General features: G+C 35.9%; 1 protein-coding gene across 6 annotated transcripts in view; it reads right to left on the bottom strand.

Annotated features, from left to right (window-relative positions):
* Positions 1 to 3,316: 3,316 nt before the first annotated feature.
* Positions 3,317 to 22,751, bottom strand: part of MGA (MAX dimerization protein MGA) — a 72,444-nt gene continuing 53,009 nt past the window's right edge. For 3 of the 6 annotated variants that reach the window (XM_087875846.1, XM_087875843.1, XM_087875845.1), the window contains exons 18-25: positions 20,513 to 22,494; positions 17,589 to 17,713; positions 16,077 to 16,122; positions 14,842 to 15,024; positions 13,230 to 13,353; positions 11,289 to 11,525; positions 10,393 to 10,569; positions 3,317 to 6,988 (exon numbers count right to left, since the gene is read on the bottom strand). In XM_087875846.1, coding sequence (XP_087731972.1) covers positions 5,766 to 6,988; positions 10,393 to 10,569; positions 11,289 to 11,525; positions 13,230 to 13,353; positions 14,842 to 15,024; positions 16,077 to 16,122; positions 17,589 to 17,713; positions 20,513 to 22,494 — 4,097 coding nt within the window. In that variant the 3' untranslated portion in view covers positions 3,317 to 5,765. The remainder of the gene's footprint in view (positions 6,989 to 10,392; positions 10,570 to 11,288; positions 11,526 to 13,229; positions 13,354 to 14,841; positions 15,025 to 16,076; positions 16,123 to 17,588; positions 17,714 to 20,512; positions 22,495 to 22,751) is intronic. The other 3 variants (XM_087875850.1, XM_034417795.2, XM_087875855.1) reach the window with 3 other exon arrangements.

Genomic DNA, 22,751 nt, shown 5'->3' with positions numbered 1-22,751 from the left:
TATCCACCTCCACTCCAGCTCTCCCAATTCATCCTCCTAAAGTTGTATCTGATATTTTAAGATAAGCAGACAGGATTGACCAAACTTTCTCAATTCTGGGGGTGGGATTGATTGCATGGCTGTTCTTGGTTGGTGGATAGTTTAAGATTCCACCTCTGATGCCAGCCCAACCGCCCTTCCGTCTGTGACGAGAACATTTTCCTGTGAGAAACTAAACTAACACTCAGCTTCTCTTATCAACTAGCTAGCACAAAGTGTCTGGGTTTCTGCATGTATACACAAAGAACAGCAGGGAGCCATGGTTGAATGCAGGCTGTCACAATAGAAGTATTGAATCATAGGAAACTCCAGTCACTGATCTAGGGCCTCCATTGGTCACATATATTCCATGCATATTCTCAGTGGTATGGTCTGATTTATTCGTTTGTTGTATTGAAAAGCTTAGAAAAACAATTTCTTCAAAAAATGTTATATGGCTGCAGTTGACCCTGGCCTTATTAATGGGGGCAGCCCAATGTTTTCTTTTAAATAACTGCATAGTTTAAGACAAACTGGTTGGCAATGGTATGCTGGCATAGGGGGAGGGGGGGGGGAAATCCATGTAATAACAGGATTGGAAGGGACCTTGGAGGTCTTCTAATCTAACCACCCAGTCAAGCAGAACCTATACCACTCCAGATGAATGGGTATTCAATCTCTTGTTGAAAATCTCTAGTGCTAGAGTGCCACAACTTCTGTTGGCAAGCAGATTGGACCACTAGACGGATATAAAGTTGGATGAACAATTGTACCCTATGAATTATGTCAGTGGCTCCATATCAAGCTGAAAGGAAGTACTTTCAGCATAAAACAGACCCTATGCTTTCAAACTGCAGCTACCCCCCGTTTATATTTCTGGAGAGCTATAAAACATGAGTTCCTAGAAAGGCATTTGGAGACAAGACAGACCATGTTATTGCCAAATTGATTCACTGGATTATGATTGTACTTTTGTTTTTAATCTTGATGTATTAAGCCATTGAGCATCTTCAAAAATGGAGTGGCAAATAAACTAGAATTTAAGAACATGTTCTTTTTTATGACAACCTATTGCCACTGTGTATAACCTATAATGGCTGTATTCATCTTTGAGTTTGAGCAAAAATAAATCCAGGAGAGTTATTTTTTTTTAAACAAAACATAAAACAAATCCATCATCCATTACAAATGCAAACAGTGTGTCAGTCGGTTACAAATCTTTTGTGCTTCATCCCCCTATTCAAAATTTATTAATTATCTAATTTCTCATATTGTCAAACAAATCAACATACTCATTTATCATTTATTTAACTATGGCTTTGTCACTTCAAAAAATTTATTTTCAAATATTATATTTATAACATTCATTTCCTATTTCATATTTCATTTCCATGTTTTATTATCTAGCCATTGATAAAATAAATCCCATATCTTGTAGTAGTTTATCTTCTTGTGCTCTAATTTCAAATGTCAATTTACTCATTTCAGCACATTCCATGATTCTAGGAGAATTAGATTACATTCTGCATGGGAGTCATAAGGAGGGCTAATAGAAGCAATATTATGTAGTTCTAAGTGTTAAGATGGGAGAAACCCAATTTTAAACCCTAGGAATTAACTGGTGATTTTGCGCCAGTCATTCACGCAATGCAATTTACTTTAAAGGATTGTTATTGTAAAGATAACATGAAAGGACATTCCCGTGCTAAGTAGTTTGAACTCTTGGAGTAAGATGGTGTATAAATAATTCAATTAAATACATAGCCAACCTATGGCTGACACAAATGCTACAAATCATTCAAATTAATATTCCCAGAACATTTTCCTGGCTTTTACCCATGGTAGTGGAATCGGTGCAATCATGTACTATAAGGTGGATTGCTCCTGTCAAGAGAAACATAGTTGCAAAATTAAATACTGATGAATGGCTTATTATATCAAGTGAACCATCATGCACTCTCCAACATAGGGAGTTTTGATACCAAAACATTCCACTTTTAGCTCACACTATGGGTTTAGAGCAGGCATGTCCAACCTTTTGGCCTGCCTGAGCTGCACTGAGTGAGGAGAAATTGCCTTGGGCTGCATATAAAATATATAGTTAATGTATATAAATAATACACTTCATTTTTTAATATTATTATCATCTTGTGGGTTGCATTACTTGCTGTCCAGAGCTGGATGCAACCAATGGATTGGACAGCCTGGTTTAGAGGAATGGCCCAGACACCCACAGATTGTCCTGGCCGGTAAGTGAACCACAATTGGGCGAATCCCTAGATTATCCAGAAACTGGCAATGTATAAAAACATGGATAGTTTTTTCTGATTAGATGGTCATGCTGTCTGGTGTGATCTGAACCATTTAGTTTTGAGATAAAGCCTCAAAAATTCAATGGCCCTAAAATACAGAAAAGTGTTCAGGGATTTAATCAACGCTCCCACCCCACCCCCAATAAAAAGTCTGCTATAGAGGAAAATTGAGTCAAAAATTATCTTTGTTCCATCCTGAACAAAAGATTTAACACTGACTGGGAACTGAATTTCAGGAATCCTGATGTAATGGCACATGGATAGATCATTATAAGGTTGTACAAAACCAAAAGGAATGGTACCACTACAGTACTAAATCCCACCCATCTCAAAATGTGCTATATAATATGAGCTGCATGGATTCTCTGCACTTTATCAACACAAGAACCTTTTTCCTCTCAACACCCATTTAAAAACTTAGTAGTGTGGACAAGAGTTCCCATGTCGATCCAAGCAGGAGGCTGGAGGGTTTATCCAATGGAGAAGCTGTGCTGTACATTTCTAATATTTTTGAAAAAGAATGCTAGGTCACATAGCCCCATGAAGGAGTGTATGCGTCTGTTTTAGTACAGCTGAGAGAACAGAAAAATAATGGAAATGGTTCTGGAGAAGTGATTTCAATATGCTATTGTTTTGCTAAAGTAAATAAATGTCAGGAAAAAGCCGCATCTACTTAAAACTAAGGAATGGGCAAAGGTCTCCAAAGTATTCTGGAACATTCCCAGCAAAGCTCTGTACAGGAATAGAATTCCCAAATGTGATTCAGACAATCACAATTCACAAATCACAATTAAGAACTCAAATTAAAATATTAATAATCTTTATCACAGTAACAATGCTAATAATTTTTTAAATTCAAAGTATTCTTTTTTACAAGGGCTAGTTAATTTTATTCCAGAATTTTATTAATCAAACTCAGAAAACACTGTTATCCTCTCAGCTTTCTCCTCTGGTGTTTGGCCTAGAAATAATATTTCAAAACCATATTCTAGTTAGAGACTATTTTAATTACACAGATTCTCCTCTCAGTTATTAAGACAGGCTTTATGGTTTGATAACTACAAAAATACAGCTTTTAGTAGATACAGAAAAAGAAATATCATAGAAATAAAATCTAACATTGTTTTACTAAAAACATTTCAGTCATTTACAGATGAATTAAAAAATCAATTTTACAAGTTTGCTTAAAATGAAATGAATCAATTGTCAAGTGTTGATTAGAAAATACTTATAAAATTCAATCTTGCATTATTCCTAAAAAAACTATACATAATTGTTATCAAGGCTACTTTTGAAATAGGGAATAGTGCTGTAGAATGTACTATTATTATTTTTAAAAACTTTAGATTTGAGCACTGAAATGCAGACCAAAACAATTGAAAGAGGTGACTGGGTATTGAAATTTTAGAGTTCTGTATATTTGAATATTTATATAGTTTTCCTGAAATCCTGCCTATTTACATTATAATGCACTGCATCTTTAAAATAGTCATGTTTAGGCAATAGGCCAAATGACCATAACTGTAATGATATAATTTGTTCTAAAGTGAAATGTGGACAGGTAGGGGTTTGTTTGTTTGTTTGTTTTAGTTTCTATAGCTCAGAAAACAAGCAAATACTACAAAAAAGGTATGAGAAAATGAGAAAAATTATGCTATTAGTCAAATTTCTAGTGTAATGGCGGTTTCACAAAATAAAGGGTTGGCGTAATTTATTATATTTATTTAATATAGGTAAGCAAATTGCCACAAGCCTTGTTCAGGCTTTTTTACTTGAACAAGCAAGATGTCCGAGTGCAGGATTTCATACAGTCAGAAATCCTAACAAGGAGTTGATGTACTCATAAGAGCTGCCTTGATTTACTGGTCTACATCCAAGGATCCCATCAGTGCTGATGTTCACACAACATCTGCTGATGTCTGTGGGACACAGGGTCTCAGAGAAACCACATTCTCAGTTGCATGTCCAGACAAAACACTTAAAAGGCTTGTGTCACATTGGAGTCTGAGCCTTAAAATAAACAGGTCAGTCAGATTTTAATTAAATTGTGATATACGAAAGTTCTTTTCGTGTCCTAAGGCACTGAATGAACACAGTGAATCAAGAAACATAAGAAAACCTTATAATAAACTGAAATATAGCATAAAGGAATATGTGCAGCTGCAAAGAACAACAAAATATTTAATCCACACTGCTTAGTACTTTGACAACTTTTTCTTTCTATTATTATAAAGCTTTTAAATGAATAGCATTGATTTAAGGAAAAACTAAATTCTGTTAATCGTCTGAAGATTTAACAGCCAGTGCAGAGGAACACAGCATTGCTATTTTTGTAAAAATCTCTGAGAAAGAAAGAGTTTAACTTTTTTCCTTTAACTCAATCTGCATATATTCTTAAAAGCTGAGGAATACCCACCAGAAATAATTCTGACTCATGCCTGTTTGTTACCTGTAAACCTTTGCGCTATAAGCACATTGGAATTGCTCATTTTCATACCTATACAGAAAACTGACTCTCAACGGTTAATTCAATCCACGTGATACGAGAAGGAAGCTTCAAATATTAATAAATGAAGACAGCTTTTATATGTTGGGTAACAAGAAACATTACCTTCCTTATTGAATTTACCTAAAATGCATAAGTTTTAAGGTTTCCTATAACAACTTGTTCAAAGCATTCAAATGCTTTACACTTAGTGAAAAATGTATCATTTACAATCATTTGGAAATATTTAGTATCTTTTCCTAGATGAAAAATGTCATTATTGTACATACTTACAAAAACCTGTATACAAAAATATAAATCATTTTACAGTATGAAATCTCACACTTCACTTCTTTACAGGAAGCCCCCCAAATTTGAACAACATTGTATTACAGAAAATACTTTGTTGCTGAAATGCTTTAATCTGAGCTCCTGAACACATAATATATTTATACAAACCACTTACATTCCTGATTTTTAAAAATACTTTAAAAAAAGATATTCTGTGGCAATGTCATACAAAGGAAATAACCATGACACCTTTCCTGCCAATTAAGAGCAACTCCACTGGAGCTTAAGCAAAGCAGTTAAAATTCTCACTACATTAGTTGTTATGAAGAAAATAACTTAGTTCTGCATTTTTTTCCTTCCCAGAATGAATGTTCTCAAATATGTAATTGTTCAAGAGCCTCAACATATTTTACAAGGGTAAAATACCAAAATAACAGATAAATGAAGCATTTGCATTATTCATCTATCTGGTTAGTCTCTTAATTTTTTGACTTCTTAACCTCTAGTATAAAACTTTGTTTTCATAAATTACATGCATACTTTGTAAAATATATGACATTGTAATGCAAGCAGCCAAATGCACATGTGTATCCTACATCTAGATTAAGTCTCAAAAGTCAGAAAGAAAATATTAAAATCTGAAGTTAAAGCCACAATAATTAATTTGATTTTGTCACTGCAGTTGCTTTTGTATTTGTTGATTTAGAAACCTGACTGGGATTAATTGCTGACTGTGCCAATTTCTTCTCTTTTGAAGCAACAAGTGCCAATGCAGGCATCACTTTAGTACTTTGTCCTTCAGAATCTAATGACTGATTAGCAGTTTTTAACCCCAGTGGTACCAATTTGGGCATAGGCCTCCATGACATGTCCGAAGCACCAGCTTCTAAATTAGTTTTCATATGAAGAACAGGAGGTGAAACACTTCTTCTCTTTGCTGAGGATTCCATGTTTTTTCCACTTCCGTTTATTTTTAACAGGTTGGAATTTCTATCCTTTATTTCAGAGCCTAGCATGATTTTTAAAGCATCAGATTCTGATGAAACCTCTCCGGCATTTCTATTGCCAACAGGAAAATCATCATCATCCAAGTGAAGTAGGAGAGGAGTTATGGAATCACCATTGTCTTGAATCATAGAAAGATCCTTTAAATTCCCACTCACTGTACCAAATTGGAAGGCAGAGCTACTTGCTGAGTTTGATTCCTGGCGACTTTCGGTATCTGCTAGAGAAAAGCTAGAACTTAGGGGGTTGGAAAGTTCTGGTATGTCTGAAGCATCATCACTCAGATGCTGATTGAGGAATGCAATTTCATTCAGAAGTGAGGTCAGTGTTTCATCTGTATCATCATTCTCCTCTATATCTACAGAACTGCTTGTATCCATTGTTGGTTCATGAATTACAGAAGCAACTTGCTGCAGTTCCATTTCTGACCCAGAGTCCTTGGCTTTGTTAATCTGTAGCTTTTGCAATGAGAGATTCTTTGACTTTTGACAATCTTCTCCTCCTCCATCTACCTCTTTGGCCCATATCTGGCTTCCAGTTAATTCTTCAAAACAGAGCTTTGTTCCAAATGTTTCTGGGGAGTCTTTTAAACTGGAGACGTTTAGTATTTGTGGAAAACTATATTTTTCCTGAAGCAGATCTTGTGTTGTTCCAGTAACATTTCTCTCTTTTTCAAAACCTTCTTCGTTTTCTTTGCATTTATGATTGGATGTTTCCTGAGATAAAACTTGCATGGAAAACTCAGATGCCCTAGAATCAGTATTTAGCATTGTGTAAGGTCCTTTATTTACATCCAGATTTAAATTTGTTTCTTCTTCAGTAGCTAGTGATGTCACATTCACAATTCTTGGCATCAAGAATGAATCTTCATTTTCTGCTAACAAAACAAAATCAATCAGATTATTGATTAAAGGATTCCAATATTATTCCAATCGTTCTAGTCTGTCTCCAAACTAAACTTTCTAAACTCTTCAACAGATTTCCCCTCCTCCACACTCTCTTCAAGCATGTGTAATATCTCTCTCTCTCCCTCCCTCTCTCTCTCTCTCTCTGTATGTGTGTGAATTCCTGCTTGGAAAAGTAAGCTGTTTTACCTGCAAAATTTGGGGCTACTTATCTTATGCATGCTAACAGATGAGAATGAAAAGTTATCTTCCTTCTTTGAAGGAGTGCTGACCTAGCCTTCGGAATGGAGAAAGAATGAATCAGCCATTAAGATAGGATTTTCAGAAAAGATTGCTCAGTCCCAAGAAAGCGAAAAGACAAAGAAAGATACTCAAACAACTTTGATTTTGTTTGTTATAAGAAGCAGCAGGAAGAAACTCTGATAAAATTGCAAGAGTCTGTTCTTCTCCTATACAATAATAAAGAACATTCCTTGGATCCCTGCTTTGCCTATTCATCCCATATTATATTAAAGGTAGAAAAAATTCTGAAGTGGTCTGATGTTTTTACATCTCAAAAACCTGGTATTTTAAAAGGGGTGCATAGACCTTATCATGTGTGTGTGACAGAGAGAGGGTGAGTGGATAAAACAAAATGAAAGTGGTAAATACCAGGTGATGGGCTATCAGGATACAAATCCTGGGTAATATTGGTCCCCATTTGGTTTGCCAGCAATAACAGCAGCATTTCCCAAGAGATTAGTTACAGACGGCTTCCCTGCCATGATGGCACTTGCAGTTCTTAGGGCTAGCAGGTCCAACTAATGGGTGTTCACAATGATAGAAACATTCTACAAGCCCTCCATATTTATGTGAATTAACCAATTCAAAGAACCCATCGGAATGCTATCATGACCCACAGAATGCATGTAACAAATGGCTGATACAGAGAAGCAGTGGTGGTTTTCTTCTGCCTTGTTTATTCAAATGCTGAGTTCAGATTTGTGAGGTTATTGGTAATCATGTGGACTACCTGGCCTAAGAGGAACAATTTGAAAAAGAGAAGTGTATTCCAGAGTTCCAGAGAATAAAGTCCATGAAGTAATAAAAAAAAATAAGTGTATCGAAAGTGCACAGAAAATGACGAAGTTGGTCTCCAAGCTTAGAAGGCCCATGTGATGAAATACCAAAATAACACTGGGAAAACAGAAGAGGAAAAAGGACTGTTGCAAAAGAGAGATCTCAGCCAAAAGGAAGGAAGAAGCATGAAATTCACAGCTACTCCATTTTAATTATGCTAGGTATAAGTTGAATATGACAATTGCTTTGACAGCCTTTCAAGCTTCTATTACATTACCCCATTAGCAAAAAAAGAGAGTGATTTCCCGAGTTTGCTAGTCTCCCAGAGAAAATAAAAATTATAGAGACAGGTGCACACATTCATTTGGGAATGAAAGAGACCTTTGCCAATGAAAAGGTCTGCAAATCCTTAGTCCAAACCCAACTCTTGAATTGCTAGCAGAACAGCTAGCAGCGATCAACTGTTTCACAACATGGACTGCCTCAGCATGGAAAAATAATGATCTCTCACTCAATGTCAGAAAAGTAAATCAAGAAGAAGGAAGCTTTTGTCCAAAGAAAATACTGATATTTTGCTAGGCCAGTTTGAAAATGCTTGTTTCAAAGGGAAAGAGTAAAGTTTTAGCTATCATTCTTTTCCACAGGAGCCAAATATAAATACTGATAAGTTCTGAGGTTAATCATATTTAGCCATGTGGATTGAAACACTAACCCTAAAAGACAGAATACTTTTCCTATGCTTGAGTATGCACTTAAATTTGACTTATTAATATAGAATGAAGCAAAATATTTTAACACTGAACATATTGAAGGATATTTTTGAACAATGGACCCAGAAGTAAATTTTAAGAGTGTCTGCCTCTACAGCTAGATTGCATTTAAACAACATTATGAAAGAAGAACAAGTCTTACCTGAACAGATTAAGACTGATCTGAAAGTGGATTTAAAAATAACAGGCTAAAAGAATGATACAGGTAAAGATGCTCCACTGGGCATACAACCCCACTTTCCCCCCACAAAACAAAACAAAACAAAACAAAAACTGGCTAATGCTATTAAGGGATATAAAAAGAATAAAGCAAAAAAAGAAAGTTGGGTAATTTTCCTATGCTGGATTTACAAAAAGAGACTTATTAAAACTTTGATGAGCCGTGGTAGTGCAGTGGTTAGAGTGCAGTACTGCAAGCTACTTCTGCTGACTGCTGGCTGCCAGCAATTTGGCAGTTCGAATCTCACCAGGCTCAAGGTTGACTCAGCCTTCCATCCTTATGAGGTCAGTAAAATGAGGACCCAGATTATTAAGGGCAATATGTAAACTGCTTAGAGAGGACTGTAAAGCACTGTTAAGTGGTATATGGCTTAGGCCCGGGGTACTTGCAGGACCATCTCCAGCCGTTCTCCCATCGTCCTGTGCGCTCTCACAGAGTCGGCCTCCTCAGGGTGCCGTCGGCCAAACAATGTCGGCTGACGACCCCCAGGGGGAGGGCGTTCTCTGTGGGAGCCCCGACCCTCTGGAATGGATTGCCCACTGAGCTCAGGACAGCCCCCGACCTTCTTTCCTTCCGTCGCGAGCTGAAGACGTGGCTCTTCCGCCAATTAAACTGATCCGTTTGGGGGTACACTGATATAATTTTAAATCGTTTTTAATTGGGTTACTGATTTTAATTTGGTATTGTATTGTGATTTGTATTGAAGTTGTCTTTTTGTAAGCCGCCTTGAGTCCCTAGGGAGAAAGGCGGCATATAAATCACAATAAATAAATAAATAAATAAATAAGTCTAAATGCTATTGCTATTGAAGAATTTTGTGAGAAGGACAAAGAAAGCAAAAAGAAATCAAATTCTAGGACTACTGATGGGACTAAAGATCAAGATTGTGAAAAGAAAAAGGAAGAAATATAAAGTTGGTTTATTTGATTACGGTTAAATAAATTTGTTGTTATCACTGGTAACCAGAAATAACAACAAATTCCTTAATGGAATTTTTCTGGTCAGGATTGAAATGACAAAGCTTTAAGGATTTATTTATAGGTAAGAGTTAGAATATTGTTGTATTTTAAGATGTGATAAAGTCTAAAATTGTTTATACTTATGATGAAGGGGGAAATAATCTCTCCATATATTTCTTTTGTTTTGCTGTATCTTTATTTTTTGTCTTTTCTTTTTTCTTTCTATTTTTTATCTCTGCATGGGGACTACCTATAGATGAGACAAGTGATAAAAATTTTCACTTCATGGACATGGACAATTTAATAAGCTTCGTGCCAGAAGCAAGGCTAGGTTCAACTTAATTTTTTCAGTTGTTTTCTCATCTTACCTGACTGCTCTTTCTCATCATTGCCCTCCGTTTCTGATTTGACTTTGGCTTGTAGAAGTGTGGTAGGCAGGGCAGCAACCTGTCTTGGCACCAATGAGTTTCTGAATGCCAGCACCTGGCCATTTGTAGTTACTAAAAGATTGGCATTGGTTAACGTTATAGAAGGAGGTAGGTCTCCTGTAAGAAAGCAATAATAAAGAAATGTTGAGATAGTACATAAATAACAAGGAATATTATTTATCTTGGCATTCCTTTTAAGTTTATTCCCATAAACTCCTACTGTTTTTCTATAACACATTTCAGAGCACATTGAAAATTTTAAACATCAAAAGCAAAAAAAAAAACCTAAAGAAAACTTTAAAGCAATTTTGCAGTACCACTATAGTATTTCATACATTACAGTGGCTGCTGTGATAATTTATTACCTTACTATACTGATAAATAAATTACAGGCAGTCCTTAGTTTATGACAGTATTTGGGACTGGAATTACAATCGCTAAGTGACAGTCATAAAGTGTAATGTCCCTTGATTATGCTACCTAGTTCAGTTCCAGAATTAAGTGATGACTTCACATGACTACGATTTCCAATTTCCTGCTGGCTTCCCATTGACTTTGCTGTTCGGCAATGAATGTCAGGAATCACACTCATATGACCATGGGGAGAAATGGTTGTTATTAACACTAATTCAATACCACTGCAAGTTTGAACATTCACTGAACAAACAGTCATTAACAAGGATCACCTATATCTTATTTCTTTTTTTAATACCAAGGTTGTAATTGTGTAACACAGCAATGCATCCTACACATGAGATGCACTATGTTCAAGAATATTTTATGGTTAGAAACTTAATTTTGGGTAGATTAATTATTCCTGTGTTTCTTTAGCCTACCTGTGACATGGTTTCCTTTCCTGGAAAGTATCAATGGTTTTGTACGTTGATTGGATAAGACCACTGGCTTCACCTCTCCAAGGACAGAAGTAGGATCTTTTTCCACCAAAGGACTAGCACTCTCAATCGTCTTTGTAGGATCTGTTTGTTCTTTCTGCTTCCCTTTTTGAGCTGCTACTGCTTTCTGTTTGGCATAAATGTATTCTAACTTCTTCAAGACCACTTCTTGTGTCTTTCCTAGAGATGAAAATAGTAGTCAGGTTTCTCTTTTATAATGAATATACGTACAAAAGTCTAAATTTTCAAGGGAAATTATATGCTAGCCCAAATGCAATTGTTTTTAGTCTTTCTTTCTCCATCATAAACATGCACAGTCTCTATATTCTATAGAGTAAATTATAATTACTAATTAATTTTATTTTTAATCCTGTCTTTTTACATATAACTCAAGGGTGTGAACATACCTACTGTTCCTGTCTCCTACTTTCATCATAACAACAACCTGGGCTGAAATAGAGAGAGTAACTGGCCCAAGCTGGCTTTCATACCTAAGGCAGACTCAGAACTCATAGTCTCCTGGTTTCTAGCATCTTAAACAATAAACCAAACTGGCCCCCAGTTGCTTATTACTGCATTATACAGGTAATCCTCAGTTTACAACCATTTAGTGGTTACAAACATTCAGTGACCCTTCGAAGTTGTAACACTGCAAGAATTGACTTATGACTGTTTTCCACATTTATGACCAGTGTAGCATCCCGTGTCACATGATCAAAATTTGGATGCTTTGCAACTGGCATGTATTTAAGACGGTTGCAGTGTTCCAGGGTCATGTGATCACTTTTTGCAACCTTCTAATAAGCAAAGTCAATGGAGAAGCCAGATTCACTTAACAACCATGTTATTAATTTAATATCTGCACTGATTCACTTAACAAGATTGGTAAGAAAAATCATAAAATGGGGCAAAATTCAATTAACAACTGCCTTGTTTAGTAACAGAAATATTAGACTCAATTATGGTTGTAAGTCAAGGACTGCCTGTATGGAAAAAGCATTTAATTATGTTTTATGGTCCTAGTATGAGTTCATAATTTCTTAAAGGTTTTCCTACTTCCCATCTGTGGCAGCTTCCAGGTTCTATTTTAGGACTATTCACATATTTGACAACTATACTTCAGTTGTAGCACGTAACTTTCTTTGCCTACCACTTCAAACCAGGGGTGAAATGTAAAATTTGTTACTACCGGTTCTGTAGGCGTGGCTTGAGGGGGGTGTAATGTGACTGGGTGGGTGTGGCCAACTTTTTTTTTTTTTTTAACTTTTCAAAGCATTTTTTCTAATGCTTTGAAAAGCCTCTGCTGATCAGGCAACTCAGCTGGGATCGTTAGAGAGGCTTTTTAAAAAATGCTTTGAAACGCCTCTCTGCCAATCAGGCAACTCAGCTGGGATCGTCAGAGAGGCTTTTTAAAAAATGCTTTGAAACGCCTCTCTGCCAATCAGGCAACTCAGCTGGGATCGTCAGAGACTTTTCAAAGCATTTTTTACCACCTCTTCAGCCAAGAGGTTGAAGAAAAAAATGCTTTGAAAAGCCTCTGACGATCCCAGCTGAGCCGCGCAATCATCAGAGGTTTTTTTTTTAACTTTCAAAAGCATTTTTTTGTCGGAAGAGCTGAGAAGCATTTTTGTAGAAAAAATGCTTTTAAACGTAAAAAAAAAAAAAAAAAAAGCCTCTGATGATCTTGCAGCTCAGCTGGGCATGGGGGGGGGGGGCGCAGGGAGTTTTGCTACCGGTTCTCCGAACCACCCGCTGCCATCGCTACCGGATCGGGCGATCCGGTCCGAACGGGAGCATTTCACCGCTGCTTCAAACTATTCCAGTGATTCACAATCCTAAAAGACAGTTCAGATTTTATTCTGCTCATTCTCTCTGACATCTCACCTGAAAGTGCAGATACTTTACGAACCAAGGTATCCTGCGTGTGCAACAATAAGTTCTTTTGTCCTGTGAGTTTGTCTGCTTGATCTGTCAAACCCTGGATCTCTTCCAAGGCCTGAAAAACAAACTATTTTTACATTCCAGCAGTATATATCTGAACAAAAATGATTTCTCATTTTCATATCAGTAAATTATTTGAAAAAAAAAATATTGAAATGAATTAAAATTAAATAAAATATGCTCCAAGTCATATGCTTGCACAAAGAAGGGCAATTATACAGGTTTTGTTTTAGCCAAATATACAATGAGAAAACAATCAATCAGTTAAACTTGGACAAAATCTCCAATTTTAGTTCATGAGTCTTATAACAGAGTAACAAAATTGGAAGGGACCTTGGAGGCCTTCTAATCCAACCCCTGTTCAGTCAAGAAACCCTATACCATTTTAGTCAAATGGCTGTCCAATCTCTTTTTAAAAACTTTGTGTTGGAGCACCCACAACTTCTGGAGGCAAGTCATTCCACTGATTAATTGTTCTGTCAGGAAATTTCTCCTTAGTTCTAGGTTGGTTCTCTCCTTGATCAGTTTCCATCCATTTATTTATTTATTTATTTATTTATTTGATTTATATGCCGCCCTTCTCCGGAGACTCAGGGCGGCTTACAATGCGTTAAGCAATAGCCTCCATACTTTTGTATATTTATACAAAGTCAGCTTATTGCCCCCACAAACTGGGTCCTCAATTTACCTACCTTAGAAAGGATGGAAGGCTGAGTCAACCTTGAGCCTGGGGAGATTCGAACTAGCAGTAATTGCAGGCAGCTGAATGATAATAACAGGCTATTAGTCTGCTGCGCCACCAGGCTCTGTTGTAATTGTTTTAATTGTTTTAAGATTATTCACTGCCCAGAGTCACTTGCTTGAGATGGGCGATTCTTGTCCTGTCTTCAGGTGCTTTGGAGAATAGGTTGACCCCGTCTTCTTTGTGGCAGCCCCTTAAATATTGGAACTCTGCTATCATGTCACCCTAGTCCTTCTTTTCATTAACCTAGACATTAGGCATTTCAAGATATTTTCAATGAAGTTTTAGGGAAAAACCCAGAAAAAAATCCAGATAACTAAAAAGTATTATTTTAAAAAAGTAACACTGGGATTAGAAAACAGGTGTGGCATTGCTTAGGTTCCAATCACCAATAAGCTTACTGAGCTGCTAATCAATCTAGTCAATCTAGACTGATCTCAAAATATTAAGTGGAACTGAACCCTAGTTAGTACTTGGATGGCTCTCCAACAAGGAATACCAGTACTGCAAACAAGATTGGGAAATTTAAAAAAACATATTGGAAGAAGACAATGCACTGTTTCCATAAAAGCTAGAGATATGTCCATAAAATCACTAGGAATAAGCCTATCTTGAAAATGGCTTGAAATAAACTATTATTTCAATTGGACAGCCAATAAATTTAAGTAAATAAATAAATAAGAAAGCAAGCTTGCATAGTATTAAATAAGTCTATTACTAATGTTAAGCAAGATTTTTCATCTCTTCTATATTTAAAATCAATTCTGTCCAGTATTTTTCTTTGATATGGAAATATGAACATAAAACACTAACTTGTTTTAAGATGAAGCATTTGGAAACCTTTGGAAAAGCCTGCAGTCCTAATGTTGCTTTCAATTTTTCAAAGAGTCCCCTCATTTCTTTTCGACGTCGACGTTCGTTTGCTGTATGTGTTTGCCGATAATTAGCAAAGGCCTGCTCCTCATTCTTTAGCTTTTTGTTGGGAAACTCAGATTGCTATGAAAAGACAAATCTGCTCTCGTGAACAGTTTAAAATACAACACAGTAAAACTGTAATTCTTATCATTAAACAACACACTTGCATCCATCAGGCTTAAATAATTTTTTCAGGATCATAAAAATTGGGGTTATTTTAAAGTGGCAACTGACTGGAAATAAGACTTATTCCTGAAGACACACATTGGGGGGGAGGAGTGCGGGGGGAGATCAGGGCCTTAAGAGAATGCTTACTGTTTCCCTATAGTCCTTGTGAGCTAGATGGAAAACCACAATGAGCTGGGCTGGGCCGAGCTGGGCCTGTTACCTGAGATTGTCAATGTCTGTTTTGTAACAATCAGCACTGTGAACCATCTCTAAATTACCTCACAGCTTTCTGTTATGTCACTTAAAGCACATATAAGTAGACTTCAACTTTTGACCAGTTCCTTAGTGACCATTCAAAATTACCATGGATTTTGCAAAACAGATTTACAACCTTCCAAAATCCACATCTCCTTGTAGTCACATGACTGTATTATGGACACTCGGTAACCAGCCCATATTTATGACTGTTTGTGACATTATATGATCATGTGACCCCAATTTATGTTTTTGCTAGATACCAGGATTTACTTCTGGTTTTTCGCTAAAACTGCTCCGTAACAAACAATGGGTCTATTTAACAACTGCAATGTTTGCTTAACGACCCACCACAAAAAGGGTTTTATAATCTAGCACCATCAAGTGCTGACCACTTTACGTCCATCATGACTTACAACTGAAATTGCAGGGTCAGTTATAGTCATAAATTAAGGACTACTTTTATTGAGCCTTCCCTTACATTTAGGGAAAAAAAAATTGCTGATGTTATATTCCCACATGATTATCAGCAGAAAAGTATGCACAGATATTGACAAAATATCATGGAAAGTAACTTAGCATAATGCACATTAGCTAACTGCTAGTATCAGTTTATTCTACCTTTAGAAATAGCTAAGAATAAATTAGAGACTCTTTACAATGAGAATATTCTTTACTAATCAAACCCAGAAGAATGAACATGACTCTACCTTATGTCGCTTGGTAGTCTTATTAGAATGGTTACGAACCAAGTGCCTGATAGAGAAAATAAACAAGTTTAGTTCCTGGGGTTTTATTCTGGCATTACCTGAAACTAAATGAAGAATTAAAATATAAAATATACAATAGAAAATAAACCTTGAAAATATAGTAAACTCAATCAGTTTAAAAATGCCAAAAGCAGTTTATCCCATCACAAAAGTAAGCCTGAAACAGAATGAAAGACTGGAAGAAAAGAGGAAAATGAGCATGGCTGAATTATTCTATATTGCAGTTATATTTTTCAGGATCAGCTTTCAGAATTAAGAGGACTCTTGTGATGGTTCTGCTCCTAGAATCAGAAAGTGGTATTGAGTGCCTTCTGTTCTACTCCCTGATAACAAAAGTACTTCCCTGCTGTTCTAGTTTATTTCCCATGCTTTAGATCAACTACTTTAAAACTACTCTAAAAGAAGTTATTTGATGTTACAGTGTCATCACTACCCCAATTACATATATTTTTACATCCTTCTTTCACCTAATAAATAATCCAAAACCTTTTTTTTAAAAAACTAGCAAAACCCTGCCCATTTCAGTTGTGATCACATCTCTGATAGAAGAGGTGTGAACTTTGGTCTTTTTGAATCAATTATTTTGTTGAAGATTAAGAGCATCTTATTTCAGTTTCCAATGTGCTTCTTGCTGTTCATTCTGGACAATAATAGCCTAATATCTATTCTCTGGTAATCACCAGGACAGATTATTATATTTCTTTTCAAAAATTTCAGCTAGTCCAAAATAAAAAAAAAATACTTAACTATTAGCTGATACTAATCAGTGTAATCAGTTGATGCCGGTGATTCAGCAACTGCCCTGGAAAACAATCTGTTTCCAAACTCAGTTTGAAGTGTTGGGGTATAACTTTAAAAGCCCTAAATTATTTGGAGGCAAAGTTTCTAAAGTAAATTTTCTCACATATGAAACTACTTAGACCTCATTTTTAAAATGCCTCCCCTAAATGCATTCCCCTAAAATAATTTAGTTAGGCAGACACTCTCAGTTTGATATCCTGTCAATAGATAGTACTTCCTAAAAAGGCTTTCCTTTTATCGTATTATTGTTTGTTTCACCTCCAGGGGAAAAACATCCTGTATTTTAAGATTTAGATCCAGCTTTGATGTTCTCAAGATTTTTAAATATTTTACATTCTGTTCCCTTCATTTAGTGTTGCCTTTTGTTTATTCTTATTCTTTTTATGTTACTTGCAGAAATGTTTTTTTATTGCATGTGGAAATTAAATATACATTTTACCATATGTATTAAATAAGCTTCAAGCCCTTCTTTTAAACTGAAATGTATCTTTAAAAAAACATGGAAGATTCCACCCCCCAGTGTATTAATGCTCATTCAGATAAGTAAAACTATATTTAGACAAACAATCACACAACAAAAGCCTGAAAGTTTGCAACTATAAAATTACAAATAAAATTGTGCAATTTGTGTTTTTAAAGGAATATACTTACAACTGTTTGGACAAAAAAGCATGAGCAGCTGTAGCCTTCAAGCGAGCAAGATTAACTTTTTCTGAAAATTCCTCCACAGTCTCAATGTCCACATTCTCCTCAACTTCACTGGATTCACTTCCATTCTGTGACAAAGTAATGAAACACAATAAATTCTATCAAGAGGTCCCAGTCAGGTAAACTATTTAATAACAATTAGTATAAGAATATACAGTTTAAATAATTAATACAATTCTCAACAATTCTCTAATGTATACTGAACTGTTATGGCTATATGCCATTTTTAAAAAATAGTAATAACTACGGTATCAAAAGTCAAGGTTTGAATAACTGAAGATCTAACAAACAAGAGTCATTCACAGTACCAATACAATTATCATAGGATTTACATTACTGTATTTTAGTGTTAGGCAGTCTATCAGAGTACTGGTGGAATAATCATAGCCAAGAGTTTACAATGTTGAAAAAACAATTTCAAAGAAAGAAAAGCGAATGATGGATGTAGACTAATGAAGTTCAAAATACTTAAGCTAATTAGAAACAGTAAGCCAGTGAAACAGATAGATAGTTTTATACTGATTTATTTAAGTTGGATTTCCTATATGCTAAAGTACACATAAAATCAATTAAAAATATAACAAAAAGTTTTAATTCCTCCAGTTTTATGAGATTGGGGGACTGAACTTTACAGTGGCTGTTTCACAGTGGCATTAACTATCCTAACTAACATACATCTGTTTGAAATTAGACTGGCCCCATGGTATTGGCTTTCCTTCACCTTTCAAAAACTAAATTCTTTTGGAAAGCCCATGGAGGATGAAATGCCATCAGTTATTACTGTTGTTGCTACTTTTATTTTATTTTAATTACACAATAGGTTTTTTTTACTGTATTTACTATAAGAGCCATGGTGGTGCAGTGGTTAGATTGCAGAATTGCAGGCTAATTCTACCGACTGGCAGAAGTTTGATCCTGACTTGCTCAAGGTTGACTCAGCCTTCTATCCTTCTGAGGTTGGTAAAATGAGGACCCAGATTGTTGGGGGCAATATGCTGACTCTGTAAACCACTTAGAGAGGACTGTAAAGCACTATGAAACGGTATATAAGTGCTATTGCTATATTATTGATTGCCTTGTATCTACTATTTTTAATGAAAGTTTAGCCTATCTGCTATCCAACTTTCTTTCCATTTCAAGCATAGCACCTTTCCTTTATTTTTTCTATGTTAACACCGAAATCTTTTGAGCCGCTGGCTATCACCCCAGTTCACCTTTCATGAAAGTTAGGTGTGTTGTTTTTTTTTTCCAGCTCTCAGGTTGGCTTTTGAGCAGCGGTGAAATCCAACCGGATCTATCCGGCTCAAGGGAACAAGTAGGGCCGGCGGCAGGAGGCTCCACCCACCCGCCGGGACGTCATTACATCCCATTTTTGACCTGCTGTGCATGCGCACAGCGTGCACGCTCACATTTCTGAACAGATAGCGAAGGTAAATGCATTTCATCGCTGCTTTTGAGGCTGGAGAACTATGAGAGCTATGAAAAGACTCTCCTTTATATTTCATATGGACATGGTAGTTGTTCACTTGGATACGTTCTTCCATAGTCAGTTTCACAGTCATTCCATTAGTGGATTAGAAAAATCACAAATGAAGAACTGGTTACTTGCATCTGTTTGCAGTTCTTTCTGTGGACACTTGTGAATTTTTGCAACTCGGCTCCTCGCTCATTTGGTTTCTTATTCCTTCAGAACTTGTGTTCTCAGAAATGTAATGGCTCAGTGAGCGCTTCACCTTGATGCATGGTATGTATAATGTGGGATTCCTGACAAATATTCTGTAAGCTCTGGAAACAGGGCTCCATACAGAAATGAATTTCAGAGGCCATAAAGTATTTAAACAGATCCAAGAACTACTGGTAGACTTGAGTGATTTGTAGTAGGCCACCAAGGATTTCTTATTTCCAACCTTCTAAGAAAAGCAACACTTAAAAGATTTATCTCTTTTAAATTAGGATGCAGAAAAAGAAAGGTTAAGAATGAAATTGCATTTCTTTATGCATATTTTTCAAATGGTCCTAGTATGAATTATGTTCAACATATTTTGCTTCTCTAGAAACTATTCAATGCCTATCTGTAGATAGATTTCTAGTAAAAACCAATTAGGATGATTGAACAATCAACGGTCTGCCCATCCCTGCTATGAAAAGCTCTTAAGGAAGCCTTTCACACTTTAGCTACCTGTTTGATGACCACTGGCTACATTATAGAATTTTAAAAGACAATTCATTGACTCTTTGGTAGATATTTCTCTTATTACCAGTCCCTATTACTTTGGCCTCACCTACTGGCAATCATGAACAGATCGCCAAAAGGCTCCTCCTTGCTTGGTAGAGAAGCTATTTCAGGAAAGCAACTGTTCCAAGAGCTGTCATGATGGTGGAAAGCACTTGAGGCAAAAATGAAACACCCACAACCTTTCAAAGGACCCTTTAAAGTCAAGAGTGAAAGGGTTTTAATCCTGCCAATTTGAGATAGCATTCAAATAGTAGCTTTAGGCATTTCAGCAAGACATGTATGTACCAGGTGGTGGTGGTGGAATTAACAATAACTTTGAGAAAGATATTAATTAAGGTTGAGTGCATTTCCATCTTATCCATACATAATCAACTATCTATTTTGGGGTGCTAAATCTTACCTTGAAGCTAATTCTAATTCTATGTATTATATGTATTATAAACTACAATGATCTAATTAGAAAGACAATGGAAATACTGTAATATCTGAAACCTAATCTTCTATTGAGAGCTATATAACCTTTTCAAATACCAAGCATCATTTTGATTGAAACTGTTAGACAGTTATCAGATTAGTTTTATATTTTTGAAATTTGTGAATATTTTTAAGTTTAAAAACTTAAGATACTTACCAGTACTTCAATATTTACTGTATCCTCACTTTGATATCCAAATTCTTCATCAATCATCTCATTGGCAGATTCTTCTGTTTTTTCATCTTTTTCTGTATCATCCTGGGTAATATCAATATGAGGTGAGGATTTTTTTCTGTGACTCTTGGTTTTCCATGTATTTTGTTTTGTGGATTTTGTTAATTTCTTCACAAGTTCATCAGCATCCACACTGATTTTATTTTGTACAACTAAGGATGGTTTGGATATTTTGCTGCAAGTCTTACTAATCTTGTGCTCATCTTTCTTATTTTGATTATCTTCTTGTATATCTTTAATACTTTTTTCATAGCTAGAAGAGTTACGACTACTTTGAAAATCAGTATTTTTTTCATATAAACCTTGGTGAGTACTATCCAGGTATTCATTTCTTAAGGTATTATTTTTATTTTTTCCAATATTGATCTTGGCCTTCTCACTTACTTTTTCTTTATCCTTTTCTTTAGCCACAAAATCACACTTTTCTTTTGGGTTCTGCCTTGGTAATTCTGGATCTTCATTTTTCCATGGATCTGGAGATGACTTAGTGTTTGTTTGCAGGTTTTCAGTATTATTTAGGGGTTTTTGGGGCTGAGTTGGTTTCCCTGGTTTCCACCAGGACTGTTCAGTAATCAATCCTGCTTTTGTATCTAATGGTTTTTGTTCAGCTTTTTTTGATTCAGTAATTGGATTTTGCGTTGACATTTCTTGTAATATATTATGGGCAAGAACTCCAACTTCATTACATTTTTCATTAGGATATGCAACTTTATCTAGGAGGTGTTCATCATCTTTGTCTTGATTTTTTTTCTTAATCAGTGCTTCATCTTCTTCACGTTTTTGCTTCTCACTGGTATAGGAGTGGTCTGATTGTATATTAGCTTGTAACATGAGAGAAAAAGTTGGTAACTTCAACATTTCAGCATCCTTTTCAATTATTTCTGATATATTTCTGTTACATGTTATTTCTTCGGAGCGGAAGTCTAGATTATGCAATGGTAGTTTGTTTTCTTTTAATGTACTAATTTCCGAGTCAGTAATTTCTGCCATTTGTGAACATATTGAATCTTCTTCTAACTTATTGGCACTGAGCTCATTTTTCTTATGTGAAATTTTAATCTCAAGAGGTGCAACTTTCTTTACAATGGAACTTGAATCATTCTTCTGCCCTGGAAACTGAAGCAAAGCAAAACTGCCTGACTGTAGAGATATTAGATTATTTATATTGCTTGGTAGCCCACTGGCGTTACACTTTATTTTAGACTGAGAACCTGTTTGATCGGAATTGGTTTTTATTCCAGAAGGAGAAATTCTCAGAGTCAAAGTGCCAACTGGGGACACAGAACCTGAAGAATTAACAGGTGTTACTTGAGTTATTGAAGCAGAATGCACAGCTGTAGTTCTAGTGTCCTGTAATGTCCAATTTGTGACAAGGGATTCCGAAGCAGCAGAAGTGCCCTCAATGATAGAAGACATAAGTATAGTAGAAGGAGGCATAGGCAAGAGAGAATTAGTACCATTAGGTGACACTGTGAAAACTGAAGGGGACTTATTGGTAGGGGAAACAGGCATAGAATAGGGTAGGGATGATGAAATTGCAGCTGTAGAAGGTACAAGTGTAGTAGAAGAGGTTGTGGGCAACAAAGGAATGTCAGTAGAAGAGGTCATGGACAAAAGTGAAGATGTTTCAGCAGAGGGGGATAAAGATAAAGCATTAGAGGACATGGAGAGCACTAAAGAAGACTCAGTGGTAGGAGTTTGTGATAATAGTGCAGTGGTTGTGCTTGATGTCCCAGATAAAACAGAAACATTCTCTGCAGTTGAGAATTCAGACAAAACTGAAGGAGATGTAGACAGAATTGACGTTGTAGTTGTGGAGGTCACTGATGGAACAGCAGAAGCTTGACATGCGGCTATTTCAGGAAGTTTAGAAGGCCCAGGAAGTCGGATTCCTACCATAGAGCCTATAATAAAAAATAAAAATATTATTTCTTGCTAAACACTTATTCCATTCTCCAACATAAGCATTATTTTTAATGCCATATAAAATCCAAGGCAGAAATAAAGAAATCTTGCCACAACTTTTTTTTACATTCACACAAACAGATGTTGTACTTCCACAGGTTACTCTTTGGGAATGGTCCTTCCTGAGCTGCTTTTTGCAGAAAGTGAAGCCGATCTCACTGAGTATTCTTAATGTAGTGCCTCTTGGCTTTTACTT

This window comes from Pantherophis guttatus, chromosome 1 (genome assembly GCF_059756535.1).
Source record: "Pantherophis guttatus breed Tessera chromosome 1, ASM5975653v1, whole genome shotgun sequence".
Lineage (NCBI taxonomy): Eukaryota > Metazoa > Chordata > Lepidosauria > Squamata > Colubridae > Pantherophis > Pantherophis guttatus.
Note: the sequence above shows the minus strand (reverse complement) of the source record. Positions and strands in the feature narration are given on the sequence as shown.